Below are 21,581 nucleotides of genomic sequence, written 5' to 3' on the forward strand. Positions count from 1 at the left end.
CTGGTTAAGGCTGGGGGCGGGAGAAAATGGGCAAAGACCAGCCAGCCAGAGGCGCCGCGCGCGCTCAGGGCACCTGGACGCGGCACCCCGCCCGGGCGGAGAGCGCTGGACCAGGAAGGCTCCCGGGGGCGACGGCAGGGCGGGAAGTTCAGAGCCCGCAGACTCTGTACCCGGAGGCCTAACCGCAGACCGTACCGCGCCTTCGCGGGGGCGACCGCGTCAGAAACCCAGCCTGGCGCGACTTCCTGCCCAGGAGGTCCCGCGATCTCGGGCTCTGGGCGCGGGCCAGGGAGGCGTCGCCGGCGCGGGGTCGGAGGCGCCTCCTGGGCGCAGCGGGCGCGCGGAGGAGCGGGCGGCGCGCAGACCGCGCACCTGGAGCGCCCGCAGGCCCCGCTGGCGCGCGCAGCGGTATGGAGGACGGCGTGCTCAAGGAGGGCTTCCTCGTCAAGAGGGTGAGTGGACAGTATCCCGGCGGCGGCTCCCGGAGCCGGGTCCCCAGCCCGCGCCCGACGGCGGGCTCGGCGGCCCGGGGACAGCCCCGGGGCCCGGGGTTGGAGGGCGGCTTCAGGTGGAAGGGAGCGGCCGGGGCACAGGCGTGGAGGAGAGGCCCTCTTGGCTAGTGGTGTGGGGCGGGGGCGGCTCCTGAAGCGGATAGCTTAATTAAAACAACGTATTAAGCTGTGAAGAGTACAGTATTTAAATATGCTACATTGAAGCAACGTAAGTGTGCCCTGTGGCTCGCGGCGCCCGTCTATGTAATAATGCATCATCTCCTGTAGTCTTCACGGTAAGACTTTATCTCCCCTGAGCGAGGAGGCAGCCCGGGCTTCGGAATGAAGCACTTAGCGTGCAGGAGCCCCGGACTTGGTGTTCTTTGGCCCCCCGCAGGCCCACACGTTCCTCCCTTTCCCCAAAGGAGAAACAAAGTTCGGGAGGTTAATTAAGCAGCTTGCTCGGGATCTGGGTGTTAGTGGTGATGGAGCAGATGCAAACCCGTAAGGTTGACTCCAAACCTTTTTCTGTCCACCGCAGGGTGGCTGTTATCACTGAATTACGGATGAGGAAACTGAGGGGCAGCAAAATGAAACCGCTTGCTCAGAGCCCGGGGACTAATAACTGGGACTGCAGCCTTAGCCCCCAGCCCTTGCCCATGGCCCATGCGGCCTTTCCCACAGCTAACAAGAGTCCAGACAGACTCAGAACACACAGATCAAGGTGGAAAATGAACCAAAGAGCAGCAGCAAGAGGAAGTTCACTTAAAATTCTTTTAACATTGATGTTCGCACTAAGGGTTTATATTAACATAGGAGCAGGCCATAAAATCTGGGGATGTGACTTCTCTCTTCTACTGAGACTGTAGCTTTGGGAGGGAGATGGATGAAGAGGGATGAGGGGGCTCCCCCTTCCATTGCCTCCCCTGGCATTCAGAGCAGCCCTGAAGTTGCAAATCGCTTTCAGATCCGTGGCGAATGTAGCCATGCTGTGTCACACATTATTTGATATAGGAGGGCGGGTGTGTTGTTTGCTCAAAACTACACAAGCAGGAGATCTAGTAGGAGGCTGATGCCGGATCAAGGGTCAGGCTGGACACAAGCAGGTACCAAATTCCAAGCCACTGTGATTAGTCCCTTTGGTTCTGTGGAAGCATCTGCACCGCAGAGAGAGAACTGGTGGCAGGGTTGCCCCCACTTTCCTGCGGCTTGTGAGGTGAGAGGGAGAGTGTGAGCTGGGCAGGGCATCTGGTGGGCATTGTTGATTGTCCACATGGCTTGGCTCTCGTAGGGGTCTTCCCCTGTTGCTGGAGTTACATCCCAAGATCCCCTCGCCCACCTGCTATGCAGAGTCAGGGAATGATAGAGGGAAGGATGTGAGTTCTCTTCTGGATGGCTGCCGAGTCCTGGGTTGCTGGCCGAGGAAGTCCAGGGTGCAGGGAAGTGAGGGCAGTCTACAGGTCCAGCCCCAAAAGCCCACAGAAGGGGCTTGGTTGAAATACCGAAAGCTCATTACAGCTAAACCCAAAGCCTGGTGTTTGGAGGCTGGCCCTGAGGCAAGCGGAAGCCACACCCTTTCCTGCAAGGTGAGGGGCCTGGCCTGGTGCCCTGGCTAACAGTTCCCGCCTACTGATCAATCTCGGCTTTTTCTTCCCCCCCCTTCCCCTCTCCTCCTGGGTGGCGGCAGCAGCAGCTTCTGTGTCCACTGGACAAGTTGCAGGGCTAGGGTCATGGGATTCCATAGATTTAGGAGGCTTAAAACCCAGAGTGGGGGCAGGGCCGGCTGGAAGCCCAGAGTACAAAACAGTCATCACCTAGGAGGGTGAAGCAGTTGACGGGCAGGGGCATGATGGATCTGGCTCTCATTCCCGCCCAGACAAGAAAGAAGCAAAGCTCCAGGCAAAATGCAGGGCACTAACTTGGCCTGGCTTTAAAGGAGGGTGAGGGGGAAGGAAGTGGGATCCGCATGGGCAAGATTGCTTTTCCTTTAAGAAGACGCTGAGGCACTTCAGGCTTTGCTGCCTGGCTCACACCTTTGATGACCCTCTTAGAAAATGACTTGGCAGCGTTAACACGCTTTGGCCTAAAAATATCCTTTGTAGGAAGGACTCTATCCCAAGGAATTCCCATCAAAGCTTTATGAACACAGTATTATTTATGTAGTGAAAAAACTGGAAACTACCTGTACATCCCCACAAATAAAATCACTAAGTATATTATGGTTATGCAGGTATTAAAAATGCTTATAATATTATAACCCAAAGAGTGAAAATATAAAAGATATTATTAGTAAGGAAAAATAGGCAAAGAAGAAACCTGTCTAGAAGGAGTTCTGCCGGCTAGAAGTCTGAGATCAAGGTGTTAGCAGAGCCATGCTTCCTCTGAAACCTTTAGGGGAAAATCCTCCCTTGGCTCTTTTGCTTTGGTATTTAGAGATTTTTCCTTCCTGTGTAGGGAAAACTTTATAGGGAACAACCTATTGTTTCTTTGTCCTGTGAATCTCCTTTACTTGTACACAACACTTCCTTTTTGACACTGCTGGTCACCATATGTGTAGAGGCTTTTCCCCACATCAAGCAATTCTCTGTGATACCAGCTACATGTCCTACCGTTTAACTCAATTCGGACACGACTCGGTTAAGGGATCATCCCACAGATTAAGGGATCAGTCCCGCAAAACTGCCCCCCACCACCTCCACCCAACCCCACCCATATTTCAGACACTAGTCACACTTCTGACCAACCAGTGACCCCTCCCCTCTTTTCCATTTCAATTAATTTGCTACAATGGCTCACAGAACTCAGGGAAACACAGTTACCAGTTTATTAAAGGATATGATAAATGATACAGATGAACAGCCAGTTGGACAAGGTATGTGGGAAGGGGCATGAAGCTTCTATGTTCTCAGGCATGCCAGGCTCAGCACTGCCATGTATTCACCAACCCGGAAGCTCTCTGAACCCTATACTTTTGGGATTTTGTGGAGACTTCATCACATAGGCATGATTGATCATGAACTCCATTTTCAGCCATGCTCCCTTCTCAAGGGAATTGGGGTGGGGCCGGAAATTCCAAGCTTCTAATTGTGGTCTGTTCTTTATGGTGACCAGCCTTCATCCAGGAGCCCACCCAGAGTCACCTCATTAGAACAAAAGACACTCCTATCACCCAGAAAAGTACAAGGGTTTCAGGAGCTCTGTGCCAGGAATGGGGGGCATAGACCTAAATATAAAACCTATTCTCTCACACAGGCAATCCTTGCCATTCCTTGGCTTGTAGATGCATCACTCCAATCCCTCCCTCCATTGTGTCATGACCATCTTCTCCCTGTATATCTCAGTGTCCAAATTCTCTTCATATAAGGACACCAGTTAGTATTAGAGCCACCCTAATCTTGTATGACTTCATGGTATCCTAATTACATCTGCAAAGACCCTATTTCCAAATAAGATCACATTCATACCAGAGGTTAAGACCTCAACATACCTTTTAGGGGAGACATAATTGAATCCATAACAAGTACCATCTCTGCTTCTTTGGGATTGAAGGATCTTAAGCAAGACCTTTCTGGGCCTCAGTTTCCTCATCATTAAATTAGAGAGTAGTATGGACTTTTTCAGAGGGTGCCTCCAGCTATAATATTCCATGCCTCTTGAACCCAGCCATAGAGTTGTTATCCCAGCTTATGGACTCTCCTCCCTCACAATAAAGGGGTTCTAGGGACTGTAAGCCACTTGTGGTTGGTCCTGTGGGCTTCTGGCCTTGGCCAGCCATTTGCAGACAAGGAGCCTGGAGAGGGAGGAACTCCCCGGGTAAAGGGAGGCCTGGGATATTTTTCAGCTTATACCACAGTGGTTTTGGCCTCTGATCCCTTTACCTGGTGACCTCAGACCAGTTCCTTATTTCCTCTGAGCATGGCGTGTTTATCTGTAGACCAGGGATAATGGAGTTCTCCTTCTCATCTTGTGGGTTATTATGGCAGCTGCCAGCTGAGCTGCCCGCTCCAGGCTGGCCCACTTCATTCAGCTGTTCTGCCACAGTGTGGTCAGGTGGTCTTCTAAACATGAGAACCTAAGCTTTTCGTCCTTCTTAGAAGTCTCCCAGGACTACCCTCTGGTCACAGTATAAAGATCAAACTTTACCATATGGAACTTGAAGTTGACTGGGCCTGCATCACTTCTGTCCTTGGCCCACAGGCCTTTGAGCTTCATCCATACAGAACCAGTTGGAGTTTCTCAAAAGTGTAAGTGGTTCAAGCTCTCCCTTCCCTGCCTTCCTGACCTGACCAACTCCACACAACCTTTAAATCTCAGCCCCAGTAGCAGCTCTTCAGGGAGCCTACCTAACCCCACTCACTCTCTTTTGAGCTTCTTCCTCCATCTGAGCTGCTTCTCGGGATTTGCATCATGACCTGTATTACTTCTCTATTCTATAATAATTGACCCAAAGCTTAACGTCTTTTTTTTTTTTAATTTATTTTTGAAAGTGAGATAGAGAGCAAGTGGGGGAGGGGCAGAGAGAGATAGGGAGACAGCATCCCAAGCAGGCTCCTCGTTGTTAGTGCAGAGCCCAATGCAGGGCTCGAATTCATGAACCTTGAGATCATGACCTGAGCCAAAACCAAGAGTCAGACACTTGACTGAGTGAGGCACTCCTCCAAAGCTTAATATCTTTTTTTTTTTTTAATTTTTAATGTTTATTTTTGAAGGAGAGAGAGAATGCAAGCAGGGAGGGGCAGAGAGAGAGGGAGACACAGAATCCGAAGCAGCTCCAGGCTCCGAGCTGTCAGCACAGAGGCCGACACGGGGCTCGAACCCACGAACCGCAAGATCATGACCTGAGCCGAAGTTGGACGCTTAACTGACTGAGCCACCCAGGCGCCCCCAAAGCTTAATATCTTCAAGCGGTGAACCTTTATTGTCTCACACAATTTCTGAGGGGCAGGTATTCAGGAATAGCTTAGCTGCAAAATTCAAGTCTCTTATGAAGTTACAGCCAAAATGTTGCCCAGTATGGCACTCTTCTGAAGGCTTGACTGACTGGAGGGTCCAATTCCAAACTCACTCACATGACTAGTGGCTGGAGACCTTGGTTCCTCACCTCTCTAAAGGGGCTGGTCATGATGTGACAGCTAGATTTCCCTAGAGTCCCTGGTCAGAGAGAGAAAGAGTCCCCAAGACTGTAGCTACAGAGTCTTTTATAAACCTAACAAATCCGACAGATCATTTCTCTGCCATATTCTCTTGATCACACAGACCAACCCTTGTACAATGTGGAAAAACACTATAAGGGTGTAAATACCAGAAGGTGGGGTTCCTGGGGGACCCCACCAATCATCTGTCCTGGAACTTATCACGTTGTATGTCTCCCCCACTGTCTTGGGTCAGATTCTTGTTCATCTTGGTCTCCCTGCTGCCAGCCCAGTGCTTAGTGCAGTACTAGTTAGTCATTGATTGTTGAATGAAGAGGTAAGTGAATGAATTATTTCCCTAATCAACCTCGTCAGAATTTTTATTTGAATTTAAATTTATTTACCATTATAAAAATAAAACATGCTTATTATAAAAAAATTCTAGTGGGGCGTTTGGGTGGCCTAGTCGGTTAAGCATCCAACTTTGGCTCAGGTCATGATCTCACGGTTCATGAGTTTGAGCCCCATGTCAAGCTCTGTGTTGACAGCTCAGAGCCCATATCCTGCTTTAGATTGTGTCTCCCTCTCTCTCTGCCCTCCCCCACTCATGCTCTGTCTCTCTTAAAAATAAAGAAAAACATTTAAAAAGCATTAAAAATACTAGAAAAGCACTCAAGGCTGTAAATTGAAAAATAAGTTTTCATTCTTGTTGCCCTGTATCCAGTCTTAGTCCTTAAAGATGATGACTATTACCATTCCTGAGGTATCCCTTCAGAAATTTTCTAAAATAACTACTAGAGTTATTTTTAGGGATCATATGAAAAAGTGTGAGTAAAATTGCTTTACCTGTGTTAAAGACCATTGGTGTTGTGATTCTTGTTGGCTCAGACTGCTGGGTTTGACCGTGAGGGCTCCACCAGTGACCTTTACTGCCATTTGTTAGGATTGAAATGCCTTCCCTAGAGCCACAGTGGGCATGGTATTGTTACACAGAATATTTTGTATTATTTTATTGTTAGCAATGATCCTAAGTGTCTCAATATGTAAAACCGTTTACCTATCCTAGATGATTTACTCTGCACACATCCCTGGAAGTAGAATTATTGGTCAAAGAATTTGAACATTTTTAATGAGGGTCACGAGCTGCTCCAGGGTTTCTACCTACACAATAAATCCTTTCTCATCAGCTTTCTCCTCAGACTTCTCTCCCTAACTGTCAGGATCTGTAGTTGCTCATAAACACATTCCACTCTAGTGAGTTTGAGCAGAAGGGGATTTAGTGAAGGAATAATAGCTATTAAGTAACTCAGGAATATTTGGGAGGGCCAGAGAACCTGGCTGGGATGCTATAAAGCCACGAATGATATAGCCAGACAAAAATACCTACCAGCACCAGCAGAGATTTCTAGCAGATACACCATTGCTGACATTGTTTGTTTGCCATTTTCCCTGATAGCCCTGGGGACTGGGTGTTAGAAGAACCTATTCTTCCAACACTGTTATCACCAAAAATTCCCGTTTCCCATGTTTGGTTGCTGCCAAATGTGCATTAGTTCCCATGCATGGTGGCAGCCACTTGGTCACCTACCAGTTAGTTCCCTTCATGCCAGGGATTCTGGGAAATGTAGCATTTTGTCCAGGAAAAGTACAATGTCTCCAAACTGGTTTGTTCTGTTCAACATCTGACAGTTTCTTGAACATCTCCAGCCCTTGGTTTCTCCTCTCCTTGTCACTTTAGTTTGCTAGAGGGCCAGAACAAAATACCACAGACAAGACAGCTAACCAGCTTTATTTTCTCACAGTTCTGGAGGCTAGGGTAAAAGGTCAGGCTGTCGGCAGGTTTGGTTTCTTCTGAGGCCTCTCTTCAGCTTGCACATGGGCACCTTCTTGCCATGTGCTCACCTGGTCTTTCCTCTGTGCATATGCCTATGCCTCCCTGATGTCTTTCTGTGTCTCTGAGTGTCCTTTTCTTATTACGACCCCAGTCAGAGTGGATTAGGGCCCACTTGATGACCTCATTCTAATCTAATCACTTCTCCAGGGCCCTATCTGCACCTACAGCCAACACTGGGAGTTATGGCTTTAATATGTGTGTGTGTGTGTGTGTGTGTGTGTGTGTGTGTGTGTGTGTGTGAGATAATATAATTTAGCCTGTAACACCTATGTTTTAAGGTATAAGATTATTTTACTTTCTTCCCTTCTCTACCTCACACCAGCCCCCATTCCATCAGCTAGGATTGCATAGGATTGCATTCTCCCTGTACACAATCTTTTGAGTCAGCAATTTACTGCTAATGTTGTTTCAACAGCCCCTCAGGAGGGGGTCATTGAAAAAGAGGACCCAAGTCTGGGCCACGTGGAGAGCAGTAGAGATCCCCAACTGCTGAGAAGTCAGAGCCAAACCTTTGTTTCTTTTTTTTTTTTTTTTTTTAAATGTTTTATTTATTTCTAGGAGAGAGAGAGAGACAGTGAGGAGAGGAGGGTCAGAGAGAGAAGGAGTCACAGACTGAAACAGGCTCCAGGCTCTGAGCTGGCAGTCAGCACAGAGCCCGACGCGGGGCTCGAACCCACGAGCCGCGAGATCATGACCTAAGCGAAAGTCGGACGCTCAACCGACTAAGCCACCCAGGCGCCCCGAAATCTTTGTTTCTTTAAACATGTCTGCCCATGTCAAGAAAAGCTGTCAACCGTCATGTTACATGTCTATCCTAAGTATGTGAGTGAGTAGAGAGAGCAAAAAATGTAAAATTGAACTTGACTATGAAAGTCATCTCATGTGAATAGCTTGATTGCCACACAATGTAATAGCACTTAGACATATTAATAAACTCATGTCATATTGACATGGTTAAAAGTTTTATTTAGTTGCCACAGTAAATTATTTGGGCACAGCCCGGTGTTGACTCAGTTGATTCCTACAACTTTTTTTTTTAATGTTTGTTATTTTATTTTATTTTTGAGAGAGAGAGAGAGAGAGAGAGAGAGAGAATGAATGAGCGCATAAGCGGGGGAGGGGCAGAGACAGGGAGACAGAATCTGAAACAGGCTCCAGTCTCTGAGCTGTCAGCACAGAGCCCGACGCTGGGATTGAACTGTGAAATTGTGGTCTGAGCTGAAGTCAGACGCTTAACTAACTGAGTCACCCAGGCGCCCTCAGTTCCTACAACTTTTGGTTCCCTAACAGCACTATACACAGTATATGTGGAACAATCACAAAACCACAGATGTAAGAATTCAAGAAGACTTTGAAATGAATAAATGCTAGGAAATGTAAGAAAATGAGTGAATTAGGGAAATGGTCTCTGATTCAGATAAAGCACATCTCTCTTAATTAGAATCTAACCCTTATTGGGCTCTGCTCTGGAAAATATGCCATGAAAGTTGCTTTCGTGAGTGTGTTCTAAACCCATTCCTTTCTGATTCCTCAGCAGACACTCCCTCATCTGTTGGTCTGTTCTAGAAATAGGCCCTTTGCCTTTGCCTGACTATCCTGTCCATTGGTTCTATGACTCACCTGAGAGCCCCCAAACTACCCTGCCTTTCAGGCTTGCCATACCAGGACTACGGAAGATTACTGGGGTCCTTAGCACTGGTAGACTGTTTGTGGCTTCAGCTTTACAAATTGCCTACATCCTTTGATTAGTGATATTCTTTCTAGGAATATATGCTAAGGAAAAGAAAATTTGAGATGCAGATCAGAATTTATGTGCAAGGATAGTCATTGCAGAATTATTTATAACTGAAAAAAATGCAACAGCCTTAGTTATAAACAATAGGGGATTGACAAGTAAACGTTGCATCCACCTAGTGGTCATTCAAAAACACATTTTAAAGAGCTACATTGGTGTGAGACGATGCTCAGCAAAGCTCAACAAAACAAAAACTAGATAGTGAAACTATATGTAACGTGGGCCTGATTTTTTTTTTAAAAACCAGAAAGTAAAAACTAAGGAAAAAAGACTATAGGAAAACACAAAATGTTAGCAACATCAGTCTCCTCGTGGTAGGCCTTCTCTTCTGTATACTTTGCAGTTTCTTTCAAGGTTTATAACCATGGACAAGGCCAAATGGGAACTGGAAGGTCTATGCCAAAGGTGTTGGTTACATACTCAAAAGAGATGACAAAGAGATCCAGACTGGTAATGCTTTTTTCATGCAAATGAAAATAAAAAGTATGATTCTGAGCTAGATCCTTCCTTTGGCTATTAAGGACATTATTGGGGCAATTGGTGAAACTTGGCTGGAGGTGGTAGATGATACTAATACATTAATGGAAATTTCCTGATGTTGATGGTTGCATTATGGTTATGTCGGAAATATACGCCCCCCCCCTTTTTTGTAGGAGATGCACAATAAAATATTCAAAAGTGATGGAGCATCATATTAAGAGTTTACTCATAAATGATTCTATTATTAAAGTTCTTTATTACTATTCTTCAGCTTTTCTCTGAATTGAAATTATTTTAAAATAAAAAAATTAGGTGGAGTTAAAAAAAAAAAGATAATGCTGACCCCCTTTCTGGGCAGTTAATCCCACGCGGTCTGGGAGACATGTCTCCCTGAACACAGTGTTGTCCCCTCAGCCATGTCACCGCAGGGCTCTGCTGTCCATTCTCAGGGTCACATCGTCCACAACTGGAAGGCGCGATGGTTCATCCTCCGGCAGAACACACTGCTGTACTACAAGCTCCAGGGAGGCCAGAAGGTGACCCCTCCCAAGGGCCGGATCCTTCTGGATGGCTGCACCATCACCTGCCCCTGCCTGGAGTATGAAAACCGACCCGTAAGTGAAGGCTCCTGCTTCCTGCTCCTTTCTGCCCCGAACCCTCTCACCTCTGGCCTCTTTGGTGAAGGTGATGTGGGTATTGGGAAGAGCTGAGTTATCACTGAAAAAAACTAAATTCAAGTCCTGCTGCGCTGTGTGCCAGGTGTGACCTTGGGCAAGTAATTGAGCCTCTCTCAACCTTAGTTCCTCCTCTATAAAATGAGGTAAAATAATGACACTTCATTATCTCTCATGATTGGGTTGAGGATTATGACTGAAGGTAATGGTCTGTCAAAGCACCTTGTAGGCTAGGAGGCATCTCACAAATGGGAGCAATTACTGCTGTCTTGGGGTTCAATTTGATGGCTTTCATCCCCTGAGGGGGGTGTGCATGTTCCAAAAGTCTGTGTAACTTCAACCCTACCATCAAAAATTATCTGAATCAGGGGCGCCTGGGTGGCTTAGTCAGTTAAGCGTCCGACTTTGGCTCAGGTCATGATCTCACGGTTTGTGGGTTCAAGCCCATTGTCGGCCTCTGTGATGACAGCTCAGAGCCTGGAGACTGTTTCAGATTCTGTATCTCCCTCTCTCTCTGACCCACCCCTGCTCACACTGTCTCTCTCTCTCTCATAAATAAATTTTTAAAAAAATTAAAAAATTATCTGGATCAGTCTTTTGAGGGCCCATTTTGTGCCAAGAAATTTGTCAGGCTTGGAGGAGTCAAGGAAAAAAATGGTAAGAGTGCTTTCCCTTGAGTTATTCATCTTATTTTGAAAACAAGTGGTTAATCAAAAAACATTCAGAATTCCAAATGTTGGTATAAACATGATTAGTCATAGAGAACACTGTATTTCTGAAGAGGAAGAAGATGTAATTATAGGATGTCTGAGTCAGGTACAGCATTGGGAGGAATAGGGACTTGGCAAAGATCTGAAAGAGGAGAGAGGCAGACATTCTGAAAGTCAGGTGGAAAGTCTTGAGTAAAAGTGTGGGGAGATATAGGAATAGATTTGGAGATGACGATGGGCAGTGTGGGAAAAGGAGAATGTTCACCGAGGGAGCAATGGGAGATTGGCTGGGGCCAAATGGAGGTAATGGGGAGTCACTGAAGGTTCTGAATAAGAGAATGGAGGGGCGCCTGGGTGGCTTAGTCGGTTAAGCGTCCAACTTTTGCTTAGGTCATGATCTCGCGGTTCGCGGGTTCGAGCCCCGCGTCGGGCTCTGTGCTGACTGGCAGCTCAGAGCCTGGAGCCTGTTTCAGTCTGTGACTCCCTCTCTCTCTGACCCTCCCCTGCTCACACTGTGTCTCTCTCTCTCCTAGAAATAAATAAAACATTAAAAAAAAATGAATAAGAGGATGGACCTTGAGGGTGTTATGCTGAGCGAAATAAGGCAGAGAAGGACAAATATCATGTTTGCACATATAGGAGGAACTTAACTGAGGAACAAGGAGGAGAAGAAGGGGGGAAATGGTGTGGGAAAGGGAGAGAGGCAAACCATGAGAGACTCTTGAATGCTGACAAAAACTGAGGACTGATGGATGTGGGGGGGAGGAGGGATGGGCATGGAGGAGGGCACTTGTGGGAATGAGCACTAAGTGTTATGTGGAAACTAATTTGACAATAAACTATTTGTAAAAAAAAAAAAAAAAATGAAAAAAAAAAAAGAATAAGAGAATGGACTGGTGGAAACACTGTTAGAAGAACTAAAATGAGGAAATACGCTCTGCTCCTAATAAGTTACCAGATCCATAAAGAAGGGATCTTACCACTTTCTTCTTTGTTATGTTTTTCTTCTCTGACTTTTCTAAACCAATTGACAAACCTTGTAAGAAAACCTTTATGACAGTCCATTCTGGGAGGTAGGTTTCCTGGTATTTGTTATGTTAACTGCTGTACTCTTTTGTAGTTTTGACTTTTTCTCAAATAAGAAAAAAAAGGGAGCTATTAAAATAAGTATGCAATAAGGCAAAAAGTAAGGGGAACATGAGAGAAAATGTTATGAAGGAAATGTCAACAGGACCTGTTTGATTGGATGTTGAGGGCAAAAGCGAGGGAGATTTTGAGCATCATTTCAGCCTATGAGGCTGACCAAATGTCATTCTGCAATTTCCACTGCTAATCTGGAAGTGCTGCTGATTAGGGGGGATAAGTCAAGTGGGGTATCGTTCTGTTGGTTGGAGGTGGGGCTATCAGAGAATGCCCACGCTGGGAAGACTGGGGCTGCACTTTCTTCCTTGTGTGAGAAGACCAAACACGATGGCTGCACTCATAGCAGATGATTAGTAAGTGTTTGTTGAATTAATGTTTAAGAAAAAAGAAACATTTACAGCTGAGCCATCTTTAAGAGGAAAAACCCCTCGTTTTCTAAGTGAAGTTAAGACTCTAGTTCTCAATAAATTAAACCCCAGAGCATGTAGGTTCACTCGTTGACCTGATGCGCTTTAATAATCTTTAAGGAACAGTAGAAAGCAGAAGTGCTGGTAGAATGGGCTGGAGCTAGAAAAACTTTCAAAAAAGGAAGCAAGTGAAATTTGCTAATTGGAGTTGTGAACTTCAATGTTAATTTTCCAAACATTCTCAGATTGTCATCCTTCCGGTTCATGAGATTTTGAGCTGGAAGAGGTCAAGAGGAGCCAGCAGGTTCATTAAAAACATGTTGTAAAGTATATACATGTGTATGTATATGCATGTGGATGTGTGTGTGTATTTTCATTTGGGAAGCTATAAAAGAGTATGTCTGGATTATACATGGAATTTTATAGTCTTTCCCGAAATTCTTTCACTAAAATGTTGACTGCAGACTGATAAGGGAGGTGCAGGGAGCTGGGTGAATTTGTTCTCCGACAATGCTGATGAGTGAGTCAGTGTTAACCTGGAGGAACAGATTTGTGGTATCCTTTGGGACTGTGAACCAGCCTCATCTATCACTGTTTTTACTGTTAGTTGAGATGAGGGATGTTGAGTCTGCAAGGAAAGCAAGTTGGGAACTAATACACTGGAAGACAAAATCAGAATGAAATAGAATGCATCTGCTTTCCCCAACAGAAGCGGTAGGCTTCTAAGATGACATTTAATAGAGTCAACATCAAAATCCCACAGTGGTCAAAACAAAAAACAAAAAATGAAAAAGAAACCCTAAATGCACATTCAAGGAGTGGAGGAGATGTGGCCTACATAAAAAAGACTCTGCTGACCTCACAGAGTGTCAGTCTACAGTACCACCAGTGTGACCTTGGGCCATCAACCTGTACCACCCTGCGCCCCTCAGAGCCTTCCTGGAGCAGCCAGCTCCATTACATGGGTCATAGTTTACGAGAATGTTGACCAACTGCAGAATGTGTGACAGAACATTAGCTGGTTGAGAGTTTAAACCATATCATATGAGAAGTGTGTGAAAGGTTGGGGATGCTTAAATCAAAGAAAAGAGGACCAAAGGAGCATAAGGAACAGTTCCTCCAAAGTGGGTATTAATATCCCCACATGACAGATGAAGAAACTTAGGCTTGGTGGGATTCTTGTTTGGTTGGGAGAGAGGGAGAGGGCACAAGTGAGTGAGGGGCAGAGAGAGAGAAAAGTGGGGTTCAACTGAAGCAGGGCTCATGGGTTACCCAAAGTGGGGCTCAAGCTCACAAACTGTGAGATCATGACCTGAGCTGAAGTCAGATGCTTAATGGTCTGAGCCACCCAGGCACCCCTTGGTGAGATTCCTTAATGTGCCCAAGTGTTCATAGCTAAGTGGCTAAGCTGGGATTTGCATTCAGATCAGCTGGCCTTGAAAGCCAGCGTACCTCCCACTTCAGCACAGGGGCTGCCATTGAGGTAAAGTTAGTCTGGATGGTTCCAGAAGCAAGGAGGTAAAGTGTCCAGGCAACAGTCTATGCTAAGTAGTCTGTCCAAGAGGGAGAGCTTGCCTTGTGAGGCCATGAGCTCCCTGTTGCTTCAGGTGGACAAGCAAGTTTTGAAGACCACCCCTGGGATGAGGTTGAGGGGTTGGGCATTCAGCAGCCACTGAACCTGTGTGTACTGGGCTTGCTGTGGCCCCATCATCTTTGTTTGGGGCTGACATTCTCTGGCCTGCCAGGCCTCTGAGTGCTGGCCTGACAAGCCATCTCTTCTTGCAGCTCCTCATTAAGCTGAAGACTCAAACATCCACCGAGTACTTCCTGGAGGCCTGTTCTCGAGAAGAGAGGGACGCCTGGGCCTTTGAGATAACGGGGGCTATTCACGCTGGGCAGCCGGGGAAAGTCCAGCAACTCCACATATTGAAAAACTCCTTCAAGCTGCCCCCTCACATCAGTCTGCAGTGAGTGCCCAGCTCTGAGCCCCGAGCCCTGCCTGGCTTTGTTGCAGCCACTTCTGTCTGTGTGGCATGTTACACATGCCTACCTGGTGTCACCATTGTGCATTAGGGTCTTCCAATGTCACTGTCCTGTTTGTATTATTTTCTCTGCCTGGGAGTGGCCCCACCTACCTGTCCTGCTCCTATGTAACCTCTTGGGGCCTCTGCTGCTTTCCCACCTCAGTGACTTGAGACCCTCTCTTCAGTTTCAACCAGGGTGCCCTGGGCTACCTGACAGCACCCCCCCCCCCCCCCCCCCCCCCCCCGGAACCTCCACTCACCAAGTCACTGTACTTGTTTGCAGCCTGGTGGCAAGAATGGTGTGTTCTGGTAGTGGCTGCATTCTTGCTCTGTGAGGTTCCTCATTCATACATGCACACATGCATTCATGTATTCATTCAGGGAAAGTTATAGAGTGCTTTTTGCGTGCTGTACACTGCACAAGGTGCTCAGGAGATGCAACTGTAAATAACTAAGGTCTTATCTCAGGGGCTTTCTAACCCAGGGCCATACGTAGAAAAACAGAAAAGATCTTCCATTGGTGGTAGGAATCATCTCACGGAACAGAAAGAAAGCAGATCATTGGTGGAGACAATACTCTAAAGTAGGGATGTCGGAAAGGAGTTCCATCATGGAACCAGTTACATCTGCAGGAAACACCCCCTAACTTCCCAGGCAGCAGAACTGTTACACCTCTCAGAGGCAAGGCATGAGCCCATTCCTGGGCTCCCAGAAAGCTCCATGCCAGGCCCTGAAATCTTGAGTGTGCAGCCTATGCACTGCAGAAGGAACAGTGGTGGGTGGGAGTGGGGTCAAGTGAGGGGTGACTTTGAGAAGTAGCTGGAGGAGGTCAGCCTTCATGCAGATCATAGAGAATCAGTATTGTACATTCTTTTGCTTTTAAATTGAAAGTCACAGCTCTTTAGTTTTACTACAAAAGTCATCCCCGTTTAATGTAGAGACATGAGAGCATTTAGACGAGCAAGAAGAAAAGAAACATCCTGAAATCCTACCTCTCCGTTCTGCTGCATAATGGAAACCCCTCTTGCTTTGTGATGTGTATACACTGGTTGTCACTTGCTTTATACGTGTAGCAGCAACTCTTGGGCTCCCCCTCCTACCTGTTGGTGTGATGCGGTATCATACACTGTGTGGCCCCTTTCCTTTGCCTTCCTTCTGTGCAGTCGCATTGTGGACAAGATGCACGACAGCAGCAGTGGGATCCGGCCAAGCCCCAACATGGAACAGGGAAGCACCTACAAAAAGACCTTCATAGGTGAGCCTCCCATCTTGGGGGCTGGGCTGGGCAGTGGAAACCTGGGGCATGGTGACTTGAGACTCAGCCGTGCTTGCCCTCCTGTGCTAAGGCCAGAGCTGCCTATAGCTAATGGGCTGGTTTGAGATGGCCACATACTCTGGGGTCGAGCCCAAGGCCGCCCAGGAGGTTAGGGTCATGAGGTCACAGCCAAGCACCCTGAGGGAGGCTGGTCTGTAGCCTGTCATCTGACTGATGCTGTCCTTGCCCCAATGCAGGCTCCTCCCTGGTGGACTGGCTCATCTCCAACAACTTTTCTGCTAACCGTCTGGAGGCCGTGACCCTGGCCTCTATGCTCATGGAAGAGAATTTCCTTAGGCCGGTAGGCGTCCGAAGCATGGGAGCCATTCGCTCTGGAGACCTGGCTGAGCAGTTCCTGGATGACTCCACGGCTCTGTACACTTTCGTAAGTTAGGGAGTGGGTTCCTCTTGCCACTGGAGCAGAGGGAAGGAGGAGGTAACCGAGTGAGGGCTGGGGGTCCACAGTCATGGGCCAGAGGCCTAGCGTTTGGGGACTTCTTCACGCTCAGGTGGAGTGAGGTTTCTGTATCAAGGATTTTTCTGTCCCCTGTGGTAGCCCCCAGAGCCTGGAACTGGGACCGTTTTGTAACAGAGCCCTGGTTCCCTCCTTCCCACTAGGCTGAGAGCTACAAGAAGAAGATAAGCTCCAAGGAAGAAATTAGTCTCAGCACCGTGGAGTTGAGTGGCACAGTGGTAAAACAAGGCTACCTGGCCAAGCAGGTATGCTTGCCTTGGAGAGGGAGATGGACAGAATGTCCCCAAAGGGTGGGAGGGACTGAGAATGCTAAAGCAGAATCTGGTAAAGCAGGAGCCAGTGGCGGCTGCAGGGAGCAAGTCAAGAGGCACGAATGTGCCTGTTCAAACACATATGCATGTGTGTCCAAGACACAGGGGGAAAGTACACTTAAGTCAGTATCGCAAAGCTAAAAAACACCTGTAGCACTGCCCAGGTCTTGCATTTGTCTGGAAGCACATTGCTCACTGGATTAGTGTTTTGCATTTGCTGGCCTTCAGCTCCGGGATGCTTCCTGGGGTCCCTGTCTTCTTCCGTGGGCCTTTGCACACCCTCCGGATACACTTTTTGAATAAAAAAATAAGTCTTCTCCACCTACTTTGGTAGGTTGAAGATGAAATTCTTCAGTGTAATGTCAGTGTTCAAAACCTGACTGTAGTTGCTACTGTTAACCATGTTTGGGGAGCAGCCCTATCACAGGCACACATGTGGCCTTTCTACCTGTGCCTGACACGCAGGGTACTCTGGGAACAGAATCACCACATCACAGCACGTGAAGTGTAAGCCAGCCTCTGCACACCCCTGGTGTTTGTGCACATCCCACACTCCGTGTGAATGTGTGTGTCTGCACCATGGACACATGCTGCTCCGCGCCATGCCCGTTGTTACTTGGGGCACACGGCTGTCCTTGTCATCTGCTTCTTGCATATCAGGATCCCCATCTGCTCTGAGATTATTTACCATGCATGCAACTGCCTATCTACCCCAGACAGATATCTCTTGCCACTCCCAGGCCTGACAGGAGTCCAGTGAGGGGAGGCAGGGAGAGCCTGGAAGACCATGAGGAGGGCGTGGGAGGGGTTCTGAGTGTTCCCCGCTAAAGGGCTAAGGAAGCTTTGTGATCTTGGGGGTGAAGCCAAAGAGCATCTCACACACACACACACACACACACACACACCAGTGTCTTACACATTTAAATTTTAACATAAAAGTGATAATTTCTTTTTTTTTTTTAATGTTTAATTTTGAGAGAGACAGAGACAGAGTGTGAATGGGGGAGGGGCAGAGAGAGAGGGAGACACAGAATCCAAAGCAGGCTCCAGGCTCTGAGCTGCCAGCACAAAGACTTATGAGGGACTCGAACTCACAAACCGTGAGATCATGACCTGAGCTGAAGTTGGACACTTAACTGACTGAGCCACCCAGGCGCCCAAAAATGATCATTTCTTACCTTTTCTGATGCAGAACGTTAAAGTGGCTTTTGCTGTATGTGTGTGCACATAAGTACATGCAATTGTATGTAGGTTTGTTTTTTGACTAAGTTGACACTTAAAAGTTGGTGCCCTTGGGTTCAAGTTTGCCCATGAGCTCTTAGTCCAGCTGACACCTGCCGCCTCCCTATTCTCCTTACACGTGGAGTAGGGCCCGGGTCATGCTCCTTTTTTCCTCCAGTGCTGACCCTCTTTGTCAACTCGGCTAACTGTGACCATGTTTTTGCTAACGTGTTTCTGAGCAGGGAGGTCCAAGTCACCACGATCCTTGGGCCTCCAGCAGACTCCTCTTAGAAAGCAGCCCATTGGAGCCAGCTGGCTTGGACGTCTGGCATTAGCTTTACGGAGGTGGGAGGAAGGGACAGACTGTCACAGATGAACCCTTTCTTTGCCTCAGGGACACAAAAGGAAAAACTGGAAGGTGCGGCGCTTTGTTCTGAGGAAGGATCCGGCTTTTCTGCATTACTATGACCCTTCCAAAGTGAGTGTCACATGTTCACCTGGTACCCTTGCGTGGTACTTCCAGACCCTTTTCTCCCAGGCATAGCAGGCAGCTGGCTGTACTTCTTCCGTTCTCTCAACATCTCTCTCTCCCTCCCTCCCTCCCTCCCTTCCTTTCCTCCCACAATCTGAGCTGCTCTCAGTGGTCTGATCATTGCCTTTAGCACGCTGTTGCCTGCGCAAGAGGGTTATCTTTATTTTGAGAGGAAAGCATCTTTTAGTTTCTTCAGAGCTTTTTGTGTGGCTGGGGAGGGTGGGGTGGGCTGATTAAGAGACACCTAACCGGTGCTTCCCAGCCTCTTCACCCCTTTCTATGAGGAGATCCCATGAATTCTGCCCCTCAACCTTTTGTCCCCACCGATGTTGTGGGAAGTTCCTTTTACCATGTACTGTTTAAGCCATAATTTACTAATTTCGTTTCTTTTTTCTAATTGATCAAAGGATTGCTACTCTGAGTTTCAGATATAAGAATTACTGTGTGATGAGTTGATTTAATTCCAGTGGAAAACGAAGAATAATGGCCTTTTAGTTGGCCTGTCCAGCCTTGTCTTGGTAGATGTATGATTCTTGTTCATTTTTTGAAATATTGAAGAGTGGGCAGTTCCTCCCTCACCGGGCTTCAGTCAGGAATTCCCGCCCTAATGGTGGCACACGATGGAGTGACAAGGAGCTCTGGGGCTGAGTGCCAGGGAGGAATGTGGCCCTGCCACTGCTGGCAGTGAAATGAAGCCCAGACTTTCTTACTGGTGCATGTTACGTGGCCTCGTGATGTCCAAAGTCAGCCTCACCTACACTTACAGATGACTCTCCCTGACTTCTTTAGTGGGCCTGAGGGTGGTTATGGGCAAAAGTGCAACTCCTTTTCCCCTTTTGTGCATTCACACTATGCCTAATCAGGAATCCTTTCTGCTGCAGGAAGAGAACCGGCCAGTGGGTGGGTTTTCTCTTCGTGGTTCCCTCGTGTCTGCCCTGGAGGATAATGGCGTTCCCACTGGTAAGGGACAACTTCGCGCTGGCCTGTAGGCCTCAGGCTCCTCCTCAAAGTCTTCCCTGCTGCACTGTTAGTGGTGCTCTGCTGATGGACTGAGCTATGGGAGCGAAGTATCCCCTCAGTGAGATGATGAGTGGTGTGAGTTTTGAAGCCAATTTCAGAATTAGGGAAAAGGGCATGTGGGGTGTTATTAGTCTTTTAACAACGCAACTAAATAATCCTTGTCTGATATTCTTTCCCCTCAGTTTCTCTGCCTCCTGGTAGATAAACTGCCACCTAAGAATAGAAACCTACACGGTGTTTAAGGATTAGCAACACACTTGAATATCTATCAGCATACTAATTTCACAATAGCCAGCTAAGGAAGACAGTATTATTCTCAATTTATGGGTGTGGAAACTGAGGTCCAAAGAAGTTAAACAAGTTAAAGTCAGGTTCCAAATCTGTGCCTGCTTTTATCATAAGCATACTGAATTCTTTGATGTGAATGGAACTGTAGATCTGCGGTGGGTGCAGGGAACAAGGCCAGGAGGGCACAGGTGCAGGACAGGGAATGGAGAGGAAGAAAAGAGGGAAGCGGGCATTTGGTGGGATTCCCTAACCACATACATTGGCATTGAAAAAATACTTCATGTGTCTTTTTGTTTGTGGCTCAGTTCACTTCTAGCTGAAAGCAGACATGGATACTCACACATTGACTTTTCTTCTGCCCAGGGGTTAAAGGGAATGTCCAGGGGAATCTCTTCAAAGTGATTACCAAGGATGACACACACTATTATATCCAGGCCAGCAGCAAAGCTGAGCGAGTGGAGTGGATTGAAGCTATCAAAAAGCTAACGTGACAAGGGAGCGTGTTCCTGAAGGAACAGGACCGGGATTCCTCCCTCCTACCAGATGGTACAGACAAGATTTCCTGGAGAATGGGTGTGTTCAGACTCAGCTTCTTTGGATGTACATTTTGTACTGCTTTGCAGGAAGACCGGTGATCCTTAGATCACAACCAGCAGTGGTGCTATTTCCTTCCCCACCTTCCTGTTAACAGCCTAGAAATGCTGTTAACCATTAGGTGTCAGCATCTTGACTCTCACGCATCTTCACAGCCAGCCATTCCTTGGGCACCAAGGTAGGGTTCCCTGTTGTAACACTAACTAGCCACGTTGTAATACTAAATAAAACTCTAGTATTGTGTTTGTTGGCTGTCTCTGAGATGCTGTTAAAAACTAACTCCTTCTTTGGAATTAATAAAAACTGCCGTGTTTCTAGCTATTAGAATTTCCTGGACAAAGTTTTATAGTTTCCAAAGGTTTTTCATAATTGAGGCTATATAAATTATTATGCAGGATTACAAAAACATGTCAAATATGCCACTAAGACATGCTTCATCCTAAAATGGGAATGGCAGCAAAATTTTGGTTGAACATTCTTTGAATATTGATTTGCTTTGAAAAAGAAGCCTGGTAAGCATACATAGTGCAGAAATCATGGGCTCAGTTGGAGAGATTACTCACAAATACAATAAAGAGTAAAGTTACAGTGTTTTTATGAAATATGGCATACAAAGAGATGCAGAGCAGAAGCTGCTGAAGGACAGAGAAAGACGTAAATGGTAAAAGAATTAAGGCATGAAATTTTGATTTTAAAGTGAACATTGAGACATGTAAATACCAAGAAGCTTCACCAGTGGGGTTAATCTGAAGTAGTGAAAAGTCTGTATCATACAGTATCTTTAAAAACATTTTTATTACTTTCAAGTTTATACAGTAATCTGGCACAAGCTACTGCCAGCATTCTTGCCAAGTACAAGTGCTTAGACTTCAACGAATAGATATGTAACTTACATTTAAGGGGAGTAGATACTTCCAAAGTGCTTACGGAAAAAGTTTTCCTTTTAAATAGTTTTAACTGTCTCCTCTTAATGTGGTCTAGAAATACCTGACCTGAATGATCAGGCATTCCAAGCTAATGAGGTTTTATTTTACTCCTTACATTGTAAGAGACTGCCTTTTAAAGCACCGTTTTC

At 46.8% G+C, this 21,581-nt stretch overlaps 1 protein-coding gene across 1 annotated transcript; it reads left to right on the forward strand.

Moving 5' to 3' along the window:
- Window positions 1-373: 373 nt before the first annotated feature.
- PLEK2 (pleckstrin 2) lies at window positions 374-20,708 on the forward strand. Its single transcript, XM_039240742.1, has 9 exons — window positions 374-452; window positions 10,242-10,406; window positions 14,512-14,693; window positions 15,914-16,005; window positions 16,263-16,450; window positions 16,684-16,785; window positions 18,467-18,550; window positions 19,486-19,564; window positions 20,276-20,708. Exons 1-9 carry the CDS (start codon window positions 411-413, stop codon window positions 20,401-20,403), a joined length of 1,062 nt encoding a protein of 353 aa, XP_039096673.1. The 5' UTR covers window positions 374-410; the 3' UTR covers window positions 20,404-20,708.
- Window positions 20,709-21,581: the final 873 nt, after the last annotated feature.

This window comes from Hyaena hyaena, unplaced genomic scaffold (assembly GCF_003009895.1).
Source record: "Hyaena hyaena isolate Hyena2069 unplaced genomic scaffold, ASM300989v1 scaffold_179, whole genome shotgun sequence".
Taxonomy (NCBI): domain Eukaryota; kingdom Metazoa; phylum Chordata; class Mammalia; order Carnivora; family Hyaenidae; genus Hyaena; species Hyaena hyaena.

What these genes read in the sequence shown, in the direction of transcription:
- PLEK2 (XM_039240742.1), top strand. Translation starts at nt 411, where the DNA reads ATGGAGGACGGCGTGCTCAAGGAGGGCTTCCTCGTCAAGAGG. An exon ending in CCCCCTCACATCAGTCTGCA is followed by an intron (nt 14,694 to 15,913) that starts GTGAGTGCCCAG and finishes CCTTCTGTGCAG; the next exon opens with TCGCATTGTGGACAAGATGC. An exon ending in AAGGCTACCTGGCCAAGCAG is followed by an intron (nt 16,786 to 18,466) that starts GTATGCTTGCCT and finishes TCTTTGCCTCAG; the next exon opens with GGACACAAAAGGAAAAACTG.